The sequence below is a fragment of the Vanessa tameamea genome, chromosome 10 (assembly GCF_037043105.1).
Source record: "Vanessa tameamea isolate UH-Manoa-2023 chromosome 10, ilVanTame1 primary haplotype, whole genome shotgun sequence".
Classification (NCBI taxonomy): Eukaryota; Metazoa; Arthropoda; class Insecta; order Lepidoptera; family Nymphalidae; genus Vanessa; species Vanessa tameamea.
Genome location: NC_087318.1, coordinates 1,796,319 through 1,820,716, shown reverse-complemented (window position 1 = coordinate 1,820,716; position 24,398 = coordinate 1,796,319). Strand labels below are relative to the sequence as shown.

The 24,398-nt window shown below is 32.8% G+C and overlaps 3 protein-coding genes across 8 annotated transcripts in view; 1 reads left to right on the top strand and 2 right to left on the bottom strand.

Annotated features, from left to right (window-relative positions):
* Window positions 1-4,076: 4,076 nt before the first annotated feature.
* LOC113395962 (ecdysone oxidase-like) lies at window positions 4,077-8,267 on the bottom strand. Its single transcript, XM_026633711.2, has 3 exons — window positions 8,020-8,267; window positions 6,207-6,337; window positions 4,077-5,721 (listed from the first exon to the last, which is right to left on the bottom strand). Exons 1-3 carry the CDS (start codon window positions 8,147-8,149, stop codon window positions 4,156-4,158), a joined length of 1,827 nt encoding a protein of 608 aa, XP_026489496.2. The 5' UTR covers window positions 8,150-8,267; the 3' UTR covers window positions 4,077-4,155.
* A 3,496-nt stretch (window positions 8,268-11,763) lies between these two features.
* Window positions 11,764-15,098, top strand: Dbp21e2 (DEAD box protein 21E2). Its single transcript, XM_026633704.2, has 5 exons — window positions 11,764-12,334; window positions 12,610-12,881; window positions 13,625-13,797; window positions 14,176-14,452; window positions 14,794-15,098. The coding sequence occupies exons 1-5, from the start codon at window positions 11,827-11,829 to the stop codon at window positions 15,043-15,045; spliced, it is 1,482 nt and encodes a 493-aa protein (XP_026489489.2). The 5' UTR covers window positions 11,764-11,826; the 3' UTR covers window positions 15,046-15,098.
* Window positions 15,099-16,386: 1,288 nt separating this feature from the next.
* Window positions 16,387-24,398, bottom strand: part of LOC113395964 (gamma-aminobutyric acid type B receptor subunit 2) — a 111,539-nt gene continuing 103,527 nt past the window's right edge. Inside the window, exons 10-19 of one of the 6 annotated variants that reach the window (XR_003368709.2) lie at window positions 23,080-23,140; window positions 22,389-22,617; window positions 21,512-21,647; window positions 20,564-20,652; window positions 19,685-19,874; window positions 18,518-18,836; window positions 18,119-18,342; window positions 17,790-17,940; window positions 17,538-17,644; window positions 17,217-17,351 (exon numbers count right to left, since the gene is read on the bottom strand). Coding sequence is in view for 5 of the 6 variants with exons in the window: in XM_026633713.2 (XP_026489498.2) it covers window positions 17,032-17,940; window positions 18,119-18,342; window positions 18,518-18,836; window positions 19,685-19,874; window positions 20,564-20,652; window positions 21,512-21,647; window positions 22,389-22,617; window positions 23,080-23,140 (2,157 nt within the window). In the remaining variant the exon portion in view is untranslated. Of the gene's footprint in view, window positions 17,941-18,118; window positions 18,343-18,517; window positions 18,837-19,684; window positions 19,875-20,563; window positions 20,653-21,511; window positions 21,648-22,388; window positions 22,618-23,079; window positions 23,141-24,398 lie in introns of all 6 variants that reach the window. The other 5 variants (XM_026633713.2, XM_026633714.2, XM_026633715.2 and 2 more) reach the window with 5 other exon arrangements.

Sequence of the window (24,398 nt, the reverse complement as noted above, 5' to 3'; positions counted from 1 at the left end):
TTTTTTTTCTTTAATGTGTATTAATGATCTGCGTATTTTTCTATCTAGTGGGGCTTTTTTGTAAAGATATATGGACCGAAGTGTCCCTGATTCACTGGAGTTGAATTAGGACAGATTTTTTCTTTATTTCTTTCACACTGCGATGAGTTGTGTTATATACACAAAATCTTAACAGAAGAACAAAGGTTTTACAGCTATTCCGATATTTCCGGACTTGGTTTTTTTTAATTTATTCTAGAATTTTCTTGAGAGCGTAACGGTCGTTTTATCTCATTTAGAGGATGTGCGTTGCCCATACCATATATACAAACCGCATAAAAAAATAATATCATAATAAACCATAAAGAGAAGCGAATGCATCTATAACGTTAGCTTTTTCATCACTCGTATGGAATCTGTGATAGAAAATGTTAACGTCTAACCAAATAAAAGATAATATCAAATTAATATTGCAGATTTTTATACTGTAATTTAAAAATAAACAAATACATATGTTCTCCGAGAACACGGACAAAGTCGTGGGTTGCCGCTAGCTTATAGGTTAAATGTCGCATTGGTTACCGTAGATAAATGTGTAGTTCGAGTAAATTCAATACTTTGTGATACATTTACGTTTTTATATAATAAATACAGGATGGTACGATGCGATGTTTCGCTACAACATTAGAATAACCTCATTAAAAAATAAATCTCTACGACAATAATACATTTTACTAATAAATACACCAAATGATGAATTTTGCAATGGTTTTATTCATCGTAAGCATTTAAATAATAGATATCAGACTTATTAATTTATCGTAAATCGATATCACTTGGTACAAGATTTTCAAAAATCGATGTTAAACTTAGCGTTACTTCAAATCGATTAATGAGACGAATTTTATTAGTGAATTTTGCTTCCACGGCTACAAATCTTGATATTCCATTTCGAACGTCACAAAAGGCGTTTTTGTTAACTTGTTACACTCCCGAGCCTCGGATAGCACGTGAAACCATTAATAGCCTAATATTTCTGGTTTTGTCGAAATACCGCCTCATCTGACTTGACATTTGTGAACGCACTGAGAGTATGTTAGGTTTGTGCTCATACTTGTCAACTATAAAAATTTGTTGCTCTCCTTTGAATTTAGTGGCTGTTGTCGATAACGCACAGAGTTAAGTTTTCTTAATATGTACTTGATTGATTTTGTCATTATCATGTATAGGATTCCATAGATTATTATGTACTACAAATATAAATATTTACAATAATCAATGTTCTCAAACATTATCGGTTTAATATTTATGAAGTAGATTAGTGAGTAATATGTGGTACACTTCATTTGGATCGGTCGCATATTCTATGTATTTCTTAGTAAATAAAAGTTTATATACAGAGTGGCAACGACGTCATCACACGGCCATTGATACTCATTAATATAAGGCTATAATTTATCTTAATAACTATATAATTCGCACGGAAATTAAAACACCATTTGCAAAATTAATTCAAAAACCTGTAGAAAAGTCAAAGCTGCGCGGGAGCTCGAGTGCTGGGCGTATCCGCTCACCCGCTCCCCGCTCAGTCCCCTTTGACTTCAGCCGGCATTACTTTAGGTTAATTATTTTTTGAATGAATAGTTAGGAACGGCAACTTTTGACCTGTATTAACCCGTTAATATTTATGTAACAATAACTTGGATAATGTCATGGGATATTGTAAATTTATGAAATGAAAAAAAAAGTCCTGTGTCTAAGTAAATGAAATTTGGTATTAGAACGTTATATATTATTAGAGGTATCATTTAATGCGTTGACGTCACAGGCGTATTGTATAAAATAATGTCTGAAAACTTTATCAATGCCAGTATGGATATAATTCTGTAGCTTTAATGGGCTATCCTTCTATATTGATTTATGCATTGAATGTCATGTGCCTTGACAGAACGTACAAAATTGAATTTTCAGCATATCTACATTTCTGTGCATTTTGCGCCTACTCTCTGACAGTGTTGAATTGTCCTACCACTGAATTATAAGAGTCGGGTGATACATAGAAAATACATAACGTACTCACATTTACAAACAAAAATAAATTGTCTGTGTACCTAAACTATTCGTTAGGTTGTGACGAAAATTTGGTGAGGTTTTCTCAATAAGTTCGACCCTTGGTCGGACAACTAAGTTTTTTTTCTAATCGAAATAAATATATAAATTGCTAGTATTTAATATTTAGTGCGCAGCGCAATTCTTCTTGAAATTGTGTCAAAAGGACCTGTACTTCAATATATACGATTAAAACCATTCAAACGCATCTTACTATCCTGTATACTTTATTCATATTGTAAAATAAATTAAAAAAAAAAAAAAACAGTTGACTGTGACTGTACCGGTATCTAGTCGCAATTTGTACAAAAGTATTTAACTATTTAGAACAATTTGTATAAAATATTTATCTTCGATTTATTTATGGAGTTCCTTTCATAAAATTGTAAAGTAAATGTTTAATTTAAATAACAACTATGAAAACCTTGCTATCTGAAACAGATATTATAAACAGATTTGATTAAGTTTTTGTTATGACAAATTTTGAAAAATTCCATGTAATATTAATATTAAAAAGATGTTTATATTATTTTGTAAAAACAGGCAAATTTTTCCGCAGTAAATTACAAATACAGCTATCGTTTAAAACATTAAAACTGATTGACAGCTTAACCCATTCATTGCCGTTTCGGAAAAAAAAACCTCATTTGTCACATATTTCAAAGTAATCGCTAATTGGCGTCTTATGCCTATTGATCAATAATATAAATGAGAATTAAATCTCAGTAAAAAATTTATTATGAAATCAAGAGTAATGAATGGGTTAAAAATAAAAAAATTATTCACAATTATAATTATAATTATATTATTGCTAATGTCGATCAAGTTAACTTTCGTTTAAAATTATCGTGATTAAAGTGTTTTGATTTGTCGGTTGATGAAAAGAAAATAAAATGTAACATTTACCGTAAAAACAAGAAAGGAACTTCATTGTCTTCCAAGACTGACTAATCGTTATATTTTGGTGAATGTCGCCTTAAATAAGTTGTAGTGAATCTATCAGTAATACGAACATCCGTATGATAAATCCAGCTCAAATAACATCGGTTAAGCTTAGAGCGGATACCGGTTATGGGGACCCTCTCTGAAAGCAATTTTCACTGAAATGTTTGATACGGCTTTTGTTTTTCTCTATTGTACTGTATGTTACAGAACTGTGTTAAATGTGATAACGATTATTTATATGTATATTTTGATACATTCAGGTATGTGTTGACAAAACAGTAATTTTATAAACAACAAACAAAACAAAGAGTTTAAGAGTTTTCACGTCAATGTATTTACACATGAAGATAATGAATTATGAAATTTAGAATAGTACATTGAATCTCTCGGCTGGTGTATAGTCCGACTGATGTTATTTGAGCTAAAAGATGTTGGGTATGATAAAAATCATACGTTTTAAGTTTATTTTATTTTGTAAATTTGTTAAGTTTTGTATATAAAGTTATTTTATTCTGCACGTGTTAATTTCTAAGGTGTAAACGAGAAACTCCTTTCATCTTTGTACTGTATCCTATTATATTATATTGTAAGGAGTTTTAATATATATATATATATAACTGTTTTGTATATATAAATAGGCTTTGTCTTAATGTAACTGATTCAATGATTGCGAGGAAGTATTAGTTGTGCGTATTTGTAAGTAAAGTTAAAATCACTAACTTCCGAAAGATCGTTTGTTTTTCATTAATCAATTTTACCGTTTTCTGTTCAGATTTTTCTTTATTTTAGGTATGAATTTATTTATAACAGTTAACTATGCATAATTACATTTATTTGTGCGAGTCGTTTTGAGAATTTTCTTATTGATTGATTAAGTAATTAAAAATGAAACCTTTTTTTTCACAACATTATTTTAACCCAGATTGGGAGAGTTAGTTTGTATGAAATGGTGAAATTAATTGTTTAAAACATTCGATTTTTTTATATCGTTTCTGATTGTTAATATCATAAGTGTCAAGATCTAAAATAAAACTGAAAAGGAATCTCTTGAAAACATTTTTATTGCAAACCCCGCATTGTTCCTAAAACTCTCCGATACTCTGAACAGTAATTTACTGTATTCTATATGTAAGAATTCTCGCGTGATATTTTATCTTCAAATACGTTATATTTCGTCGTCATCAATTTATTATCTATTTTAATCATATCAGACGCCTTTTCAGCAATCATTATCACTGAAGCATATGTGTTTCCACTCACAATTGAAGGCATAATACTTGCGTCAACTACTCTAAGACCTTTCACACCTCTGACCCTCAATCTCTCATCAACCACCCCCACTCCTTCCGGGCCCATAGCACAGGTTCCTGAGAAGTGAAATTGTGACGCTGCCAAGTTAAAAACATAACACTCCCAGTATTTTTGACTACCGAAATCAATATGCTTACATTCTTTAACATTTAAATCGATTACTTCTGATTTTATTTGTTTAAAATAAGTTGAACTGGTGACCCGTGTGAAATCTTCAACGCATTTCGCAAATTTTTCTAAGTCGTCCTCGTTAGAAAAGTAACCAGTGCTTATTATTGGTTCGTCTTCAGGTTTTTTACTTTTAAGTCTAACTTTTCCACTTGATTTTGGGTGCAGGAAAGATACCAACGTATACAGAATATCTCTTTGTGTAGTAGAGTTGGCTATAGCAATACATATTTCATTATTCCAATCGAAAATTTCAGAACACATCAATGCCGGTAGCAATGAACCGCTGGATATCGGAAACGCCGTAACTTGGTAATCTGGATACTTTTGGTTCTTGTCCAAAGCCATGAAACCCATGACTGTTGCGACAGGAAATTTATCTGCATGCTTTAAAGCATTAAAGTTATCAATTAAAAATGTTGAATTGTTTCCACCGGATAAAATTATAGGCACTAACATATGATCTTGTAGGTTCACACCAACATTTGGCAAATTCACAATTGTTTCAATACCAATTTTTTCTAGATGTTCTTTTTCACCAATTCCTGATAACATTAATAATTTTGGACTGTTTAATGAACCCGCCGATATAATTATTTCTTTTTTTGCGTATATTTTTTTCATAACGCCATTATATTTTACTTCGACACCGATGGCTTTTTTATTTCTGTCGAGAATTATTTTAGTAGCCATGGTATTTTTAAGCAAATATAAATTTTTTCTTTTCATGATTGGTTTAATGAATGTAAATGCAGTGCTTTGACGACGGCGGTTGTAAATTGTGAAACTTGGCGTTGAAAATCCAAGCTGGTTGAAGTCTTCTAAAATATCATGACCATTTTCTTTGAATGCATTTAAGTATGCCTCTGTTTCTTGTTTCCATAATGGTTGTGATATACCGAGGCACCCTCTGGGTTCGTTTATAGAGTTTGCGTCGTTATTTGCAATGTGACAAATGCTTTTCTCTAAATATTCAGTAACAGTGCGCCAATCCCAGCCTAGATTTCCTCTTTCAGCCCAATTTTCGTAGTCCTTTTCATTTCCTCTAATGTAATACATGTAATTGACGTTGCTTGACCCTCCGAGCATTTTCCCTTGGATAGCATGTAGTTTGTGCATTTTATGGGCACTGCCAGAAGAGCCATCGTTATCTGTGTAGTAATTCCAATCGGGAAAAGACGAACCCAATAACACAGATATTCCTGGAATCTGAAATTAATTTAAAATGATAAAGTTTCGTCGTTTAGTCGTATATTATTTCAAATGTATAAGATGATATGGTTAACATTATTAAATTAAACTGTATCATATGATCTTTTAAAATATTGAACCAAATCATGAGGTTCCCTACAATTTTGTTTCGATAAAAATTATTAAAAATAATAATTAAATTTGAATATACCTGCAATGCAATTCTTTAAGAACTCTATTTGTATATGAAATCTGAGTGGGGTGGTATGCTAATTTGATCCGACTTAAATTTCATAAGTATTAGCGTCGCACATCGATCTCTGACATTTAAAGATCATGTTTTGTGGTGAGTTTGGGATATCAAAATATCAAAATGATAGAAGTTTTTCATTGTGGCGATGTTTGCTGTCCAGAAAAATACATTACATTAATGTTGTGCTAAAAATCAATGGATTTTTAGCACAAAATTAATGTAAAAAAAAGCTCTGATATTGGATACTTACTTCTGTAATATATGGAGGGTCATCTCCAGCCTCAATGAGGAGCACGTTCGTGTTAGCTTCAGTAAGTCGGTTGGCGATCACGCAGCCGGCTGATCCTCCACCCACGATCACGAAATCGAAACTTTGGCCGTCTAAAACATTTATGACGTCTTTTATTCGATCTTTATTAGTAGGGTACTTATTTTGTTTGTTTTTTAATACAAAGTTACCAATAACATAAGGTTCTAGTAAAATATGAATATGATTCAATTAGTAGCTTAGTAGCTTAATAAAGTGCCCGGAGCGTGTAAAACATAAAACCTCGGTTTTTGATCAGGCGAACATACATAGAATGGAATGTTTTGCTAACAAATTTGTATAGAAAGTAATTCTTGAACACCTCTGACTTACGTAAGGATAATCTCTTATTTGATTTCTTTGAAAAAGTCTTAAGTTTGGGTGTCACGAAAAATATGCATATCAGTTTTGTTAACGTTATTGATTACGGAACAAATACCAATGTAACAAAAAAAGGCAAAAAAAACCAACCTGTCTGTGAAGACAAATGAATAAATTAAAAACTATTGTCTCAAAATTCGAATGAATAATTGTATTTAATAGATTTTATTTCTACCAAAGCATGATTAATTTTTAACCGACTTCAAAAAGGAGGAGGTTATCGAATCGTCTTTATGTTTGTTACCTCAGAACTTTCGACTGGGTGAAACGATTTTGATGATTTTTTTTTATTTGAAAACTATTGCTTCCCGTGTGGTCGAATTTCAATTTGGTCCAGTTCTGATGATGGCATCTATAAGAAAAAAGTCTAAAATTTGCATTAAGTATGTGCGCGATAAATGGTCGAATAACTCAATATCACGTCAACCAATTTGGATGATTCTTTTTTATTGGAAAGGACATACTTCAAGGGTAGTTTGATGAGAGTTTGGTTACCTTCTGATTATGGAATCCATGACAAAGTAACGGAACCTTTCAATTCTGAAGAGCAAATTAACGATACTCGGTCGAATTTTTATAGGGTATCCGGATATTTGAGTCTTCTACTGTAATGTGGTTATAGTCAAGTAATTAATCGAATATGATAATCAATGGAACTCCTTAACGGCTCACAGTAAGGGTGCGATATGTGGCAGAATTTATAACCGCCTGTAATAAAATTTTAATGTGCGATGCTCTCAGTCTTTTAAACACATTGGTAATCTTTGTTAGACGTGATATCAGAGACTGAATTCCAACTAAGACTTTCATTAATTGACACCCCTAAATACTTAATACTTTTAGTACGAGTAGTGATTAGATACATTTTTACAACTACAAGGAACATTGTACTGGAACTCAGAACATTTGTGAGCAGCTAGTGAAAAAATGAATTGTGGTAAGGCGTATTTGGAACCGAAACCAATAAATGTGTTCTTTCTATATTAAGTGTCAATAAATTACAGGAAAGCCAATTCATAACCACAGCAAAGGCGGATTCAGCCCTCTCACGAGCCTCAACCCAAGTATCACCATGGACAAGTAGGGATGTATTATCGGCATATATTATGATTTTACAATTAGGTATTTTGAGTCTGTATAAGTCATTGACATAAACTAAGAACAAGGTTGGGCCCAATACACTGCCTTGAGGGACTGTAAAGGTTAGATGCCTATCAGAGCTGACTACATTATTCATGGAAACACGTTGCGTTTTGGAATAGTGTTTTATTTGTAGTCGGTTTTTTTTTGTTAAATGTTTTGTTTATATAGTGAAAATAAAGAGTACTTTATAGTTCTCATAATAAATCATGGAATTTCTGAATGAAAAACTTACCTGATACGTTCGCATTTTCTGGGTAATTCTGCGGAAAGAGAAGTGTGGTTATCACGATAATAGCTATTTGAATAAAGTTTATCACTGGCAACAGAATAATTACTTGGAAGTGACCCCATAGATACCACATTCTATAAAACAATAATGTATCTGAGTACTATTATCGTAGTGATATCCAATTTGTACAGTATTTATAAACCTTAGTATGTTGTAAGAAAAGTTTAATTTCATTTAAATAAATGTTACTTGTAATTGTTTCAAATAAATACTAAAATGCTTTAAACGAAATAAATCTTATATATAAGCGACGGAAATGAATTATGTGACAACGTTTGCCGCCACTGAATTAAAATAAATTTTATTCAAATCGAGTTTCTTTTAACATGTAGATAACAGGAGCAAAACATTACTAGAACACAAAAAGTGCAGTCTCTACATCAGTTGTACAGAGTGGTGCCGACATCATTACATTAAGTGAAACGACGTTGAATACTCGTTAATATTAAAGTAAAAACAAATAGACGAATAATGTAAAAGTGAAATTTTCGAAGGAAATAATTTACACGGAAAAATAAAATAGATAAAAACACAATTTGTAAAATTAGTTGATGTTAAAACGGCAAAGCTGCGCGTCAGGATCAAAGTAAATGACATACGTAATAGTTTTAAAAACTTTATAATAATTTTGACAAATAGTATATTGTAATTCGACATTGGACTTCGAAATAACAATTGAAGACATATTAGCACATAATATTTGAAAAAAAAAACAAACACCTTGGAATGTTGTGTGATGTATAGCGCGATTGGCAAAGTACGGGTGAATTGATCGGTTAGCGAATGATATTTAGTTAAGAAGAGCATTATAAAAATATCTTTGCAATGCGAAGTCGGACCTGGTAGCTAGTCCAAACTAGGCTAATAGTTCTAAACAGGCGTACGTGTAAAACGTACGTATGTATGTATAAAATGTATAAATGTACATATAAAAAATAACTATCAGTCTATGAATGTCCTGTAGGATTAGAGCCTTTTGTCCTCTAGAGAGCAAAAGGTTTGGAGTTAATTGGTTGATGGTAATTTGCTCATGATGTTTTACTTCACTGCCGAGGACGACTTCAATTATAATGACAAACTAATGCTATGATCACATCATGGTTAAAAATCCCGGTTCTAACATGTTTATGAAACGCATATAACTTCAAACTCTCCAGGTATATAAAATATAGGTTATTACATGTTTTTATTGGTTAAAACAAGTAGACGATCATCCACTGTCTTAAATAGATGTAAACAATTGTAACTACACTTTAAATTGATATAACGTTTGAGACAATTTTGAACAAATTCTAAACGGTACCTTGGAATACTCGCTATATATATCCACATTTAACAACGAACCCCGGACAAATAAAAACCAGATCAAAAACTTGGTTACTTTAGATAATTAGGTTTCAAATAACATTAACTTACAAATTGTCTTTATTTTGAATTCACTAGAATAATATAACAACATACTTAATTAAGTACATGAATTACATTTAATGTAATGTTTAATGTAATATACAAAATAAATCATCTTACGTAGGTGAAGGTCAGTCAAGTAGGTATTGTAGGATGACGTAACAAAACTTTAGGAAAGAACTACAAAGGTAGATGTCACATATTTCCAAGAAAAATGTATAATTCATTGTGTTTATTGAAATTTATAAGGCGTTATTTATTGAACTGCATTTTAGTGAGTGTTGCGTCCTGGAAAAGAAAAGCGTCATAGGCAAGTCTGTGGAGTCAAATGAGGATGTACCGGCAAATGTATTTTTAAATCATCTGTGATGATAGCAGCCTTTATAATTTTTTTCTTTGTTAGGTTTTGTTTATAGTTTTTAGTTTTGGTAATAATGTAAAATATCGAATATTTATTGTTATTTTATCAAATTGCAACTAATCTCTCAACCATTCTCTTCTTTGTCGTTCTTACAAATATCTTCCAAATCTGTACTGTTCCAAATAGTAAACTGTAAGTGGTCAATTTTGTTAAAAGATAAGCTAAGAGTAGAGACAGCAAAACAATACAAATTCGATTATGTTTGTTAAGAGCCGGTGCCGCTGCGGATAAAGCTGAAACAAAAAAGATCTAAATATTCGTGTCTTAAGTCAAATTACTTTTTTGACTCATTTGCTGTCGAAACATTTGGCCCTTGGAGTAGTTGTGCAAAAAGCTTCATCAAAAGTACTTCGCCTTATTGCCTCCACTGGTGACAGGAGGGCTGGTTCGTTTTTAGCCCAGAGGATCGGAATTGCGATTCAACGGGGAAATGCTGCTAGCATTGCATGCATTCTTGTCACCATTCCACGCGGTCAAGATTTATACAGTAACTAATTTAAATTCATACTTGTATATATTTAAGCACTGAATGTTATTAATTTTTATGTCAATAAATTACTTTATTCAAATAAACATATTCGTTTTTATATTCAATATTAATTAATTCAACTTGGATGCACGCGTCTACGTCAGTGTGAATATATATATAAGCAATATACATATGCAAAATATAAACATGTGTACACCTACGATATTGTCTCTTCTGAAACTAAACTATAATAATGAACCCATATTAATTGGGGTTGTTATATTTGCGTGTATTCGAAAACATCCTGTTTATAATACTTATAATAATATTTGTACATTTTAATGTTTGTCGTATCTCAATACAACAACAAGCTTGATCCAAAATCTAAGCGGCGTTTTTTTAAAACGATGTCGGTACTATACTTTAGAAACAATAATATCGAAATATGGCTGTAATCGATTTTTTTATTTTTTTAGCAGAAGTTAAGAGTTAAGTTAGAATCTACATTCCGAACCGATGGTAGTTTCACTTAATATAGTTTGTTAAATTACGATTCAAAAGTGCTTGCCTACTTGAATAAAGTATATATTGATTTTGATAGTAAGCGTAGTTCACCATTCGCAATATATCATTATTACTCGCTGTAGATTTCTTAAAATTTTCTATTGGTATGTATCCGGCATACTCTACTCAAAAATAGTCTTCTGGTGTACAGGCAATTTAGATCATAGATTAAGATATTCCAACAGAAAATTAATACTTTGTTAAATAATAACACTTATTTCTAACAAATTGAATATATTCCTTTATACATCAATGGATTAGTGTTTTTGGGTAAGTGTTTCTAGGTGAGTTTATTTTTTAGCAAGTGCACATTCTTAGGCCATATTTTCTTTCTATGTGCTGGGCAATTTTTTTCTGTATAGCTAGTTGAGAAAAAACCAAACGAAACAAAAAAAAAACTGCTTTTTCACTTGATTGTTTTAATATATAGTCATATAAATTATATTACGTACATATCATAATACAAGACATCATGTTATAAAAATAATAACACCTTAGGCTAAGGGCTAATTCACATATCTAATGCAGATATGCCAGATAGTTTGATGCATTTATTTAGGAGATTTAATAGCACATGAAAGATGATAACCACAAGTAAGCAAATATATATATGAACTTAAAAAGCCGAGATTAAGACATTTGAATAAATAAATGGTAATCCAGCCAAAGTTAACTTTCATAATGCTGTCTATATTAGTTACACTACTTTGAGGAAAAAAAATGTCTAAAAAGTGGCTGTATAGTGCAATACGCTTGCTTTATTTGCGAGTGTAAAATAAGAAATACAAAAATTGAGGTTAGGCTGTCAAATTTCAAAATAGTGTTTACGACATGGAAGTAGATTTTTAACAAAATTAAGTGTAAATTAATCAGATAAACCTCTGTCGCTATGTCTAAATTACGGCAACTATTAAAACTCTCCTATTGTCGGTATTATAGTGCCCAGGCAAAGAAGAAGCTACCTATTATATCTTGTAAACGAGCTGAGTTTAATCATTACGAGGGCCAAAGTTATAGCAAGTTTGAAGGTGTAAAACTCGCTTCACAGGGCTGGTTGAATGCAAAATCAAAAAATGATTATTTTATTATTTATGGAAATGCTAATAAAAAAGAAGAAAAAGAGGTTTATAAGAAGAGTTTCGAAGAGATTGGACTTTGTGAAGAATTAAAAGAGGTTATGTTACACTTAGGTTACTCTTTACCTACCGCTATTCAGGCTAAGTCGTTTCCCTCTATTATGCAAGGGTATAACACAGTAATGACGGCTGAAACAGGCTGTGGGAAGACTCTGGCGTACTTGTTACCGGTTCTACAACATATAATGGAATGGAAGGCTCATGTTCCGGAAGAGTTTAATAGTCCTATGGCTGTGGTTATAACACCCAGTAGAGAATTAGGTAAGGATTTATTAGCATTTACCAACATATAACAACCCTTGTGCCTGTAGTTACAGTGGCTCACTCACCCTTAAAACTGGAACACAACAATACTGAGTAATGCTGTTAGGCTGTAGAATATCTGATGAGTGGGTCATTACGCTAGGGCGCCTACCCAGAGGGGCTTGCGCAAAGGCGACACTTTGGTGGGTCTAGCCTAAAAAAAAACATTTTTATTGTGAATGTTTATCCTTCAAAAAATTACAAATTATGTTAATAAAAGTTTTGTTTTATAGCAACACAAATAGGAGAAGTGGCTCAAAAGTTAACAGAGAATTTGAACATAAATGTCTCAACACTCATTGGTGGCAAAACAAAAAAAAAGTTGCTAGATCCTCCGGTGGAGTACTGTGATCTACTTGTAACCACACTTGGTGCTTATAGCAAGCTGGTTACGACTGGTATTTTCAAAGTACACAATGTACACCATATTATTCTGGATGAAGCAGATACATTGTTAGATGATAGCTTTATTGATAAATTGGCTAACTTGATGAAAAAATTTGCAGTAAGTACTAAATGCTAATAAATATATATATATTTTTATTTGTTTTGGTTGGCGGACAAGCAAATGGGCCACTTAATGGTCAGTAGTCACTACCACCGTAGACAATGACAGTGTAGGAAATATTAACCATTCCTTACATCACCAATGTGCTACAAATCTTGGGAACTAAGATGTTATGTCCTTTGTGCCTGGCTCTCACTGGCTCATTCATCCTTCAAACCCGAACACAACAATATTCAGTACTGCTGTTTGGCAGTAGAATATCTGATGAGTAGGTGGTACCTATCCAGATGGGCTTATCCAAGTAGTCTCATATAATTATTGACAGTAAGGACCTAGTAATGTTGCGCAGTACACAGTTTCTGCCAACTTTTAAAAAGTCTAATTGCAGCTCCTGAAACTTGACTACCTTGCTACTGTAGTAATCACAACTAATTGTGACAAAACCAATCAGTAAGATTTGTATCTGTTCCACTCTAGCAATGAATGAGACATTCAACTCACACACATTACAAAATGGTAATATTCTAACTGTCATTCCATTTGTCAATAATAAGCATGTGGGTTTCCTGATGGTAGGAACTTACTACTTCTGATAGACATTGGTGCTGTAAGAATTATTGATCATACCTTACATCCCCAACATGCTTCTAACCTTGAGAACTAAGATGTTAGGTCCCTTATGTTTGTAGTTATGCTGGCTTTTTTTTTAAGTTTACAATTTTTTTTTCATCTCATAACAGATTCAGTTTAAAGTGGAAATTAAGACACCTCCAAAAGGATGTCAAGTAACATTGGTTAGTGCCACTCTGCCCCATGAACTACCGGAAGCAGTCAACTCCTTCATGGACCCTCAGTCACTACGCACTGTAACTACTAGTAATATACACAAGTTATTACCACATGTGCCCCATAAGTAAGTAATTTTATATTAAAATTGGTCTTACTACACACAAAAACCAGTATTCGTACACATAAGTAGAAGGATATATAAAAAAAAAATATGTACAAACAAACTTATCTTTCTAGATATAAAAACAATTATGTTTTTTGTTAATGACCTGTTTTTATTTATTAGTTACCATTGCGGTTAATCATCTTTGACTTTTGACTTGAACTGATTCAGGCTGTAAATCGTACTAAGACAAAACTTTATAATTACTGTCTTACACTAATAATAAATGATCCGACTCGGGGTCTAAACCCAGGACCTCAGGGTCAGCATATACATGAGCTAACTACTAGAACAAGGAGCCAGTGATATACTTTAATCAGTAATTCATTTTTATTTCAGATTTTTTCGACTTGGCAAGGCTCAGAAGCCAATGGAACTTTTAAAGTTAGTACAAACAGATGTTAATTTAAAACGACCTGTCATGATATTCTCAAACAAAACGTCGACGTGCGATTTCGTTTCCATGTTTCTTAATGAGAATAATGTCGAATGCATAAACATTAATGGTCAAATGGCGGTACCGTTGAAGCAGGGACAGCTCGACTTGTATAAAAATGGCCAAGTGAATGTTTTATCGTGTACAGATATTGCATCACGTGGTCTCGATATATTAAGGGTGAGTTTAATGTCCGGTAATGTAACTCGATGATTTGTTTAGGTTAAGCATGGTTAAATTGTATGAAGTGTGATTTCAGTGTCCCAGTCTTAAACGCCCTGTAAAAAGAGAAGTCTTTGCAGTGGAGTGGGACATTATAGGCTCTATGTTACTTTACTTATTTTGCTTAATAGTTCAAGCCGAAATAATAATTAAGTATATTCATTCATTCATTCAGATATTCATTCATTTATTAATTCATTCATTCATTCATTTTGAGAGAATACCCATATCCTCCCCCCTAGCCCCGCTATCCCCCCTGCGCCCGAATACTAAACCGCAGTCAATATTTTTCTTTACAGACACGTCACATAATAAATTACGACTTTCCTCTATACACTGCGGATTACATACATCGCTGTGGGAGAACTGGCAGGCTCGGCTCTGACGTCGACTGTTACGTTACAAACTTCATAGCTTGGCCAAGGGAGATACAAGTCGTACAGAAAATCGAGATGTCTGTCAGGAGAAACAATGAACTACCAAACGTCAATGCGAATATTAGACGGCAAATTGAAGCTAGGATAGCAAATATGGCCTCGAAAGGCCTTTAGTAAATAATATGACATTGTTTAGTCGTCAGTTGTAATATACGTCTACACATAAATGATTTTTATTTCCCATAAACAATTCTTATTCCTTCAGTTTTGAACTTGAATTAACTTGACAATCATTAACTTGACATTCGGTTGAGAATCGAGATCTAAAATAATCTGTGGTATTGACATGACGTATACCGGAAAAAATGGCGCCTAGAATGTCATCTAATTTGTTAACGGAATTTTGGGAATAAAGTACTCGATATAAGGAATATTTATTAATAATAATAAATAAAATCACACAGTTCAAAAAGTTTATTAATAGTTTCACACAGTAGGTACATTCTAAAATAGTATTTTCAGATCTAGTTCTATATATTTATTTTCTTTTTATAAAATTTGAACACACTTGCCTATTAGGTATTTTAATTAAACGTAACTTACGCGATATATCTTGAAAAATAGGTCTTTCTTAATACTTAATTAGTACTCTTTTTTTCAATATATTGCTTTTGAGTCAGTATATTTACACTATGTTAAAATATCTTATCAACTATATAAATAAACGTCTAACATTATTGTTAAGAAGCGACAATTATATATTTTTATGAAATTAACATAATACAAATATCACTAATCATAGTTACAACTTTTTTTAAATTATTTTATTATATATTATACTTATTTAAATCATAGTTTGATATGATTGTAGACTATCAGTTATATGAAATATATTATATATATGAATTATAATGGATTATGTCAGTTAACAAATAATATTTATGACATATAATTTAATTATAAATTCATTACCACATGATATTATATGACAATAATATAATCGAAATTAATAATTGTTGTCAAGTACTAGCAATATATCAAATTAGTAAAATTAGTAAAATTGTCTGTCTAAATCTCATTGCCTTTGATTAGTTAAATAAGACAATAATCTTATAGTGATAATAAAATACCCAGTTGTTTTTTTCTACGTTGAATTAATAATACTGATTGGTATTTTATATTTGTATATACAGTATAATCCATTCCACGAGTCACATCTCTGAACACAAATACTCGCCCCTCATAGGAAGGAACTCGAGTCTAGAGATAAGCTAGACCAATCCGGCATATAAGACAATTCTAGGAAATAATTTGGCCAATAAAGATCATCCACATTATTTTTTTTAACCAATGAGCGCACAAGAGAAATGTCCTATGTAGCTCATATCGTGGAATAGACTTTACATGGAGTGTTTCTAAACAATTTTTATTTCACGAGGCCTAAACAAAATTTGAACAAAAACCTTAAAACTTAAAAATTGTTGAAATTGTAACAAACGGTTTGTATTTATATCGTATTTCTCTTCATCAGATAAAGTAAGGGTTCCAAGCTGTCCATTGATATAAGCTTCGAAAGTTATATTAAACGTAGCTTGCATTACCATAGATGACCACAACTTAAATATTATCAGGTGATTTAAATCTCAACTTGTTTATCAAGGCACATAAAATACGAGACTACCCTACAAAATACAACACGTGTTGGGGTTCAAATAAAACACCGAAACTTCTATAAGCTAAAACTATAGCTATAAGTTCTATCTATTATAATAATTCTCATAAAACTCGTTTTTAGAAAAGTATTAGGTTGTATTCGTCTGGTTCATATATTAACAAACTGTAACACAATCATAATGAACGAATTATTTTCGCAACTACGACTCTAATCATATCTATATCTATATTTTTGGTGTTATTTCTCACAGTTTCACGATATTCATGATTTTAAAATGAAAGCACTATACGTTATCAATTACACTTACTACAGATATAAAGAGCTACTTGTAATATTAGAGATACGTTGATGATTTGATACCATATCAAAGTCTTGGAATAACAATGGTCATATTGTTACGGAATACATACTACAGTGACTGATGCTACACGATAAAAACCTATGAAAACGAAAACGTTTGGCACATTATTTCTTACCCCTAAATATCAATTCCCTGTTAATGGTCCCGGTCTCGCGTCTTCTGTGGACCTCCATCGGCTTTCCAGTGCCGTGTTTCCTTTGTATTCTTGGTTGCTAACATTCTGATGGCTATACCTTCGATGCTCGTCAAAGCCACCATCTGATATATGAAACACGCTGTCTGCGCTCGTTTTCCTCTTACTATGTAAGGCTATTAAACTGGTAGCCGTTGGTGCTATTCGATGGGGAAATCTCGGGGAACCCTTTATCCTCTCGCAGGAACTTTGTTGAGACATGGGCCTTTTATGCATCGTTGGCAACACGAAATTGACTTTAGTTTCCGGTTCTGCAACATATTTATGCGTACCAGATGATATGCTTTTTTCCGAAACATATTTCGAACACGTCGGTTCATCGTCAGTTATTCGAATTATTGGACCACTTCTCGCATAGGATTCCCTTCGCAATTTCATTTCTGGATGAGGGACATGTAATGTGTTACAAGACAGAACCATCGAGTGCTTTCTATTACCTGGCACCAGTCCGGCGATCATTCCCACGTGCAATTTTAAAGCAGCGGCGATACTTTGACCGGTAGGGTCCGCTATAGAAATTGTCGATTCCTTTCTGCTTGACGATCTACTACCAAAAAAACTTTTTAATCTACTTAGAAAACCATGATTTTCTTCCCGTCTGTTTAGACAGAGGTTGTACAAGTCGATCGCGGGTTGCGATTTTCTATAATTTAGTTTGGGTTGGGAACTGAAGCTGACAGAATTCCTACCTCTGCACGCTTCGGCGGATGGCCAACTTGCGCGAGGTATGACGGGCGGTAGGACGGAAAGAAGGAGCATTGGCAAACCACCACTGATGCTAGGAGTCCTTTGGTTCGAATCGGGGGGACGACCTTCTTCTTCAACTGTATTAAGTTCCGTCTAAAAATTTCATAATTTATTGTAGTCTGGTTTTGTAAACAATATTCTAAAATTAAATTAAATTATAGATATCATTATGTAAATTTAATGCTGCATTATCCATAAATTGCCAAAGTTTTGGTATAAATCTCAACGTTCAAAGTACTTATATCATATATTTAAGAAAAATATGACTTACTCGTTTATGTAAAACAACTGAAGCATTAGAGCCCACGTCTAAAGGTTCGGCTAATAACTTTTCCAGCCTCCCTATTTCACGATCTAAAGCGGCAACTTCTCTTTTATAAACTTTATTTTGTATTTCGATACGAAAGTGTAGTTCTCGAGTTTCGTCAGTCACGAACCGTCTAGTTTTACACTCCAATCTGAGTCCCATACTTTGAATAACAGGATCATCTTCGGCTAAAAAGTTTTTCATGAATATTAATCAAAAGTAGTTGTTCCAATAAAAGGAAAACTTTGAACGAAAACAAGTCCAGAACGATTTTGAGTTCGTTTTTAAAGATACTAACTTCTAGATTCTAAATCGATATATAAGGGGTAATGTTCATAAGGAAGATTTTAACAATTCAGTTACCTTTACTTCTTATTGCAATAATTTTCGGCAAAAATAGAAGGCAGAGAGTGGACGTAGTGGCTATCAGGATCAAACTTGTGATCGTTATGTAAGCCAATGTAGCCCTCTCTGAAATTATAGTTCCGATAACTACAACACTTGCACTCGTGATGACTACAGAATAGACGCTAATGCCAATATATTTGGAATCATTCAAAGCTGATATTTCCACGTTTCTGGTCTCCCAGGCCATATATACACCAACGATAAGAAGGAGACCCTTGTAGGCGTAGAGTGCACAAAGCCAACCGGTTGTATTTTGTGATTTGCAGACTTCTATCTGTAAAATAATGTTCGGTTTAACATTTTGAACTGCAGCTTGGTCGAAGATCTAACGAGCTTTCTTCGATTAGAAATAATTACTAAAAAATCTCATGTCTTGTTTTTTAAATTAAATAAAAACACATTTTATGCCAGTTAGAACATCATGGGCATGTTTAAATTAACTTAAAATAGTATAAGCCTAATTTAAATAATGTTGTTAGATTGTCTTCATCAATATTTCTTCTCTTCAACTGTAGAAATGATGCGTTTTTTGTAACGAATTCACATTTTCATAGTTCCGTTCCTCTCAAACATCTTGGTTACCAAGCTTACGTGCTGGATGCGTTGAGAAAAAAATCCAAATAAAAAAAGGCTACCACTTTTTTACTGATTGGATAGACTCTTCGCAGAGAGTGATCTCATCCGATTTCGCGGACCAGAATCGGCCTCTCTGAGTTCCACCCGGTGCACACCTCCATGATATGATGGGTGATTTCTCGGCCCGTGCCACAATAGAGGATGCTCTACACTACGGCGCAGATTAGGATTTATAATACATTTTATCAATTGTTCTAGGCTGTATTTCCCTACGATGTAGTATGATAGATGTAGAAAATATTTTTCAAAGTCGCTATTATATGAACTACGAGTAGTACCTCTAGGGCCTCGTCTTTAGGGTCACTAGATATTTTGAAAAAACCCATGATAATACAATATAACAAACTGTACATTTACAACTATTGACCGCATTTCAAACAAGTCGAAAAACATTAATTGTATTAAAATTATTTCTAATTTATAAAATTATTATAAACCGTTTAATATCATCAGAATAAAGTACTGTCATAACCACGCTGTACAAACCTGGGGTTGATAAACTACGCTTCGATCGGTAGAGCTTATTTCAACGGTCAGATTCTTTAGATGTCTTTCCATCGGATCTAGGATAGCCCACAAAGTAACTATCAATCCGTCAATCACGAGTAGAGCACACACCAGAGATATAAGTGGAGTATCTTGTAGGAGTTTGGTTTTACACACTCCGCTTCGATTGCTGTAATCATACCAAATATATACAAAAAGGAATAAAGCTATTACACCGAGTTTTCGACATTATAAATTTAATGTAACTATTGCGTTTTCCTATAATACCAATTTAATATTGACGTAATTATTTTCTTATAATACTGATTCGATTTAAAAGGTTTTTATATCATGATAGTTTGTTTTCAGGTCCAAGATATGCTGTATATGATATGTTTTTTTATTTAATAATTTAGACACATACAGTTATTGTTTACGTATATAATTGAGAATAAATTTAAAATAGAATACATTTTTGTGTAGAGCCGATGAAATTACAACAAAAAAAATAAAAGTAAATACTGATTTGGAATTGATAAAATTCATGAACAAAAAAAGAAACAGTTAAGAACTTCTTTTGCCTCGAACGTATAATATGTATTTATTTACAGAGTTTTAGATAGTTAAAATGGGTTTATTGTGGAGCGATGCTAAGCATCTAGTTAGTAGTAAGTAGCACTTACGCGCTGTTTGTTGCGAGCCACTTTCGGATAGATGCTTTAAAAATAGTATTTTATGATCGTCAAAGAGGAGCAGTTACTTTTTACATACAACATTATTAATTATTACTCATTTTAGTTACAAAGTTTAGAACAAGATACGCTTAGGTACTCGTAAATAAAGACGTAGTGGTTTAGACCTATCTCATTAATATCTCACCTTATAAATATTCGATGAACTCGGTACGTCTTCGCAAACATTGATCCAAATGCGAGTGAAAATCCAGCCGAGAGAATATAAACTCTGCCCTGCAAGCAAGACCATTATTTAATTTCATAATTAAAGTACGTTTTAACAAGCTTTTATTTAACTTGCAATGTTTGTAAATTTGTTACGGTCAAATATTGCAAGCTGAATTAGACTTCCTCTTATCGTATAAAATCCGATGGTAAGCCAGATGGCATTTTCATGGTAAGCCATATGACCAAATTAAATACTAAGGATTGGTTCCAGGCGAAGGAACTCCTCGAGGGTCAATAGCATAGGTAAGAATAATATTGTCCATAAAAGCTTATTCTTAGACACCTTTTTATTATTTATAATAACAAAATGTCCTTTTTAAACAAGTACTAGATGTGAATCTATCTATCTAAAATAATCGATTTTGAAAATTGACGTCAAACTCAATCGTGATACGTAAAGATATATTTCCATTGAACACGTTTTCAAAATATCTTTTAATAATACTTTTTTTCAATTCAGCGTTGCGATTTAAAAAAAAATGCCATCACAGGGCGCCCAACAGATACAAAACATCGAAATGATGGTTTGTATCTTGATGAATTTATGTAGAAAGAAATATGAAGTATAATAAATACAATAATAGAGTTTAATTAATAATATAGATATGTTCTTTCTACTATCATAATAAATTATAACAACTTAGTATACGTACATAAGTCATACCGTCTATTAGATACTATGCCGGCACGGCATATGAACCTTACTCCCCCAATGCGCGCCAATAGATGTTCCACACAAATAAACCATACAAGTCGCTCTGGGCCTGTAAAGCTAGCCACCAGACCAAGAGGCATTTGAGGCAGTAAGTTGTCTATGATATAATTGAATTTATATACATGTATGTATGTTTAATATTGTACTTACAGTACACATGGCAGAAAATGGAATGTACGTAGGTAAGATTGCGTTGTCGACGCCCAAAAGTGCAACGGCCGTGTACACCAACACGCAACCTATTAGAGTCATGTTGTTTAACCGGGGCGATGAAAGTTTTATAAATCTGTAACAAAAAAATATACCTTGTTTAATAGGCCGACTGATGGTAAGTGATACCACTGACCATAGATATTAGCGACGTAACTTTTTTTAGCCATTTCTTGCATCTCCAATGCACCACCAACCTTAGAACAGATGTTATGTCCCTTGTGCCTATAGTTACATTAGCTTACTCACCCTTCGAACCTGAACACATATGAATGTTTACGCAGCAATACACAGCATATTTAACAGATTAAATTACTTTGTTTATAACCGTCAGTCAGATAGAATTTCTTATATTATTTTCTTAACGCCTCTTACATCAATACCTTGTAGCGTAATACGTTAATAAAAGCGGGCGGTCGCCTGTCATAGAGGCTTTGGTTAACTATTTGGCGCAGAGTTTGGGTACGATCTCTGAGTCATAAAAAACATTGTCGTTTTAGTTGGTTTTTGTTATTAATCATTATTCAGTTAAAACAATTAATTGTAAATGGTGATTGTTACTTGTTATATATAAAGTCAAATAGTGAATCTGTCTATTATTTTTAAAAAGTCATTTTTAATTCTTATCGGTAAGGATATATTATTATTTTATGTTTAATGCCGCGCGTAGTACTTAACACTTGGACCCAAGTCTGGCGAGTCACGTTCAAATTGACCCTTCTAAATATTTAATCTATATTACCTATTTATTATAAAAGTCAAAGTCAAATTCGGGTCATATTTTAATGTTAACACATTGTAATAAGTCAGCATGTACCTTCGTTTGCTGTAATGCAAGTTGAATGCCAAGAATGCCAACGCGAGAGCAACACCAGCAGCTGACATGGCCGCGACTGCCAGCCTCGCGGGCGCCCACACAGAATCCACTCGTAAGACCAGAACTCTTCTCGCAGCTGGAATACCACCTGCCCATTGTGGTCTAGCACATTCTGGGCATGTCATTTCTCGACCATGCGTGTATAGGGCAACTGTTTTCGGACGACCACCTTGAAAATAATAGCTTTAACTTCATCATATTTAATTCGTTTTGTTTAACACATTCATAGACTTCTTCGTCCAAAGATCCGTGTCTATGAAGCATAAACTTCTTACATCGTCAATAAGTTCAATTAAACTAAGATGTTTAGTTTCTTGGGCTTGTAATTTAGTACGCCATTGAAACACAGTATTAATATTTATTGTTGGTGGTAAATAATTGATAATCACAATAAATGCTTATCAATTATTCTACAAAATTACCAATAAAATTGGTAAACCAAATAACAATAAAAATGTTTTTGTAAGTAATCTGACTATTGTCTTCTTGAATTCGCTATAGAGAATATTAACACTTCACTCTGATTATTCACACTGATTTATGGTTGTCGTAATAAATTTCGCTCGGCTAAAAATGTTTTAAAATAAAGGGGACGTCAGGAAAAGGGTGCAGTAGATTAATTACCTCGTACCTTGTATTTGGTAGAATGCAGACATGCCTATCCTGTCCGCTCCGTTAAAAGATACTGGACCCTGAAAAATATTTTATGGTCAAATTTCGAGCTAGTTTGTGTTAAAAATAAAATGAATAAAAATCATTGTTTCATGAATTATTGGTATGCTTTCTCTGATTTACGAAAGTTGATATATATGACAGGGCAGTCATATATATGAGGCAAAGTAATTGTGAATGATTGAAGAGTCTTCTAATATTGGCGAGCATTGATACATAAAATAATTTCTATTCTTGGTACTAATATATCAAAATTTCACACGTAGTTCATATACCTAGTTGACGTCAATATAAATGAGGTTAGGACTTAGAATAGATTTCTCTCAGCGCAGAAATCAACTCAACTTTCTGGACAGATTTTCCCTTGACAATTCCTTAGAAGATAAACGAATCAGTCGGCTGCCCGAGTAAATAATAAATGCGACGACTGTATTTATACATTATATTGTAAATCGTTTTATATATCCTCTGCGTATAATTTCGTTTTATCCAATTGTGTTGCAAGTTCACATAATTGAATTGGTTTTGAGGTTATTCGATTATCATTAATAAATAATTGTGTGCTCTACAGTGAAGAGAGTCTCGTGTAAGACTCCTTAACTTACATGTGTCAAATGTGTATTAAAGTACGGTTGGTAAGGAATTGGGCATACAGTGGAGCAGCCCTGTGGAATAAGGTTTATGCTGCTTCATTGCATGGGTTGATGAATTCACAAATTATGGATACTCTTCCACCGATCTTTAAACTCATGGCTAATTGTAAATACAAGCCCATATAGTGCCATGTCTTTCGGCTAAGATTAACTCCTTCAATCCACTGGGGCATCACGACCGATCAATTTAGTCAAATTTGTGAATTAAATATTAACGGTAGAACGGTTGAACATTCCTGAATGTTTTAGGCACAGAGTCATTGCAATAAATTAGTCAAGTGATATCATTCTGTACCACAATCTCTAGAGGTACTCAAAATACAGTTTTTATTTACGTATTTATACATCTGATATCATCGAGAATATATATTCCTAACGTATTCTTGAAGATTTGTAGTATATTGTATATCAAAATTATTGGTTTGTCTGGAAGAGATGGCTAATTAGCCATAAGTCTGCCCGTTGCACAACATCAAATATTTGTTATTATTTTTGTTTTTATTTTTAGTATCAATTCATTTTTTTATGTTTATCCTAAGATTTCTGTATTTTATGTTTGTGGTGTACAATAAAGTGTATTAACAATTAACAAAAGCACATTATTTTAAACCTTTCTGGATAACGT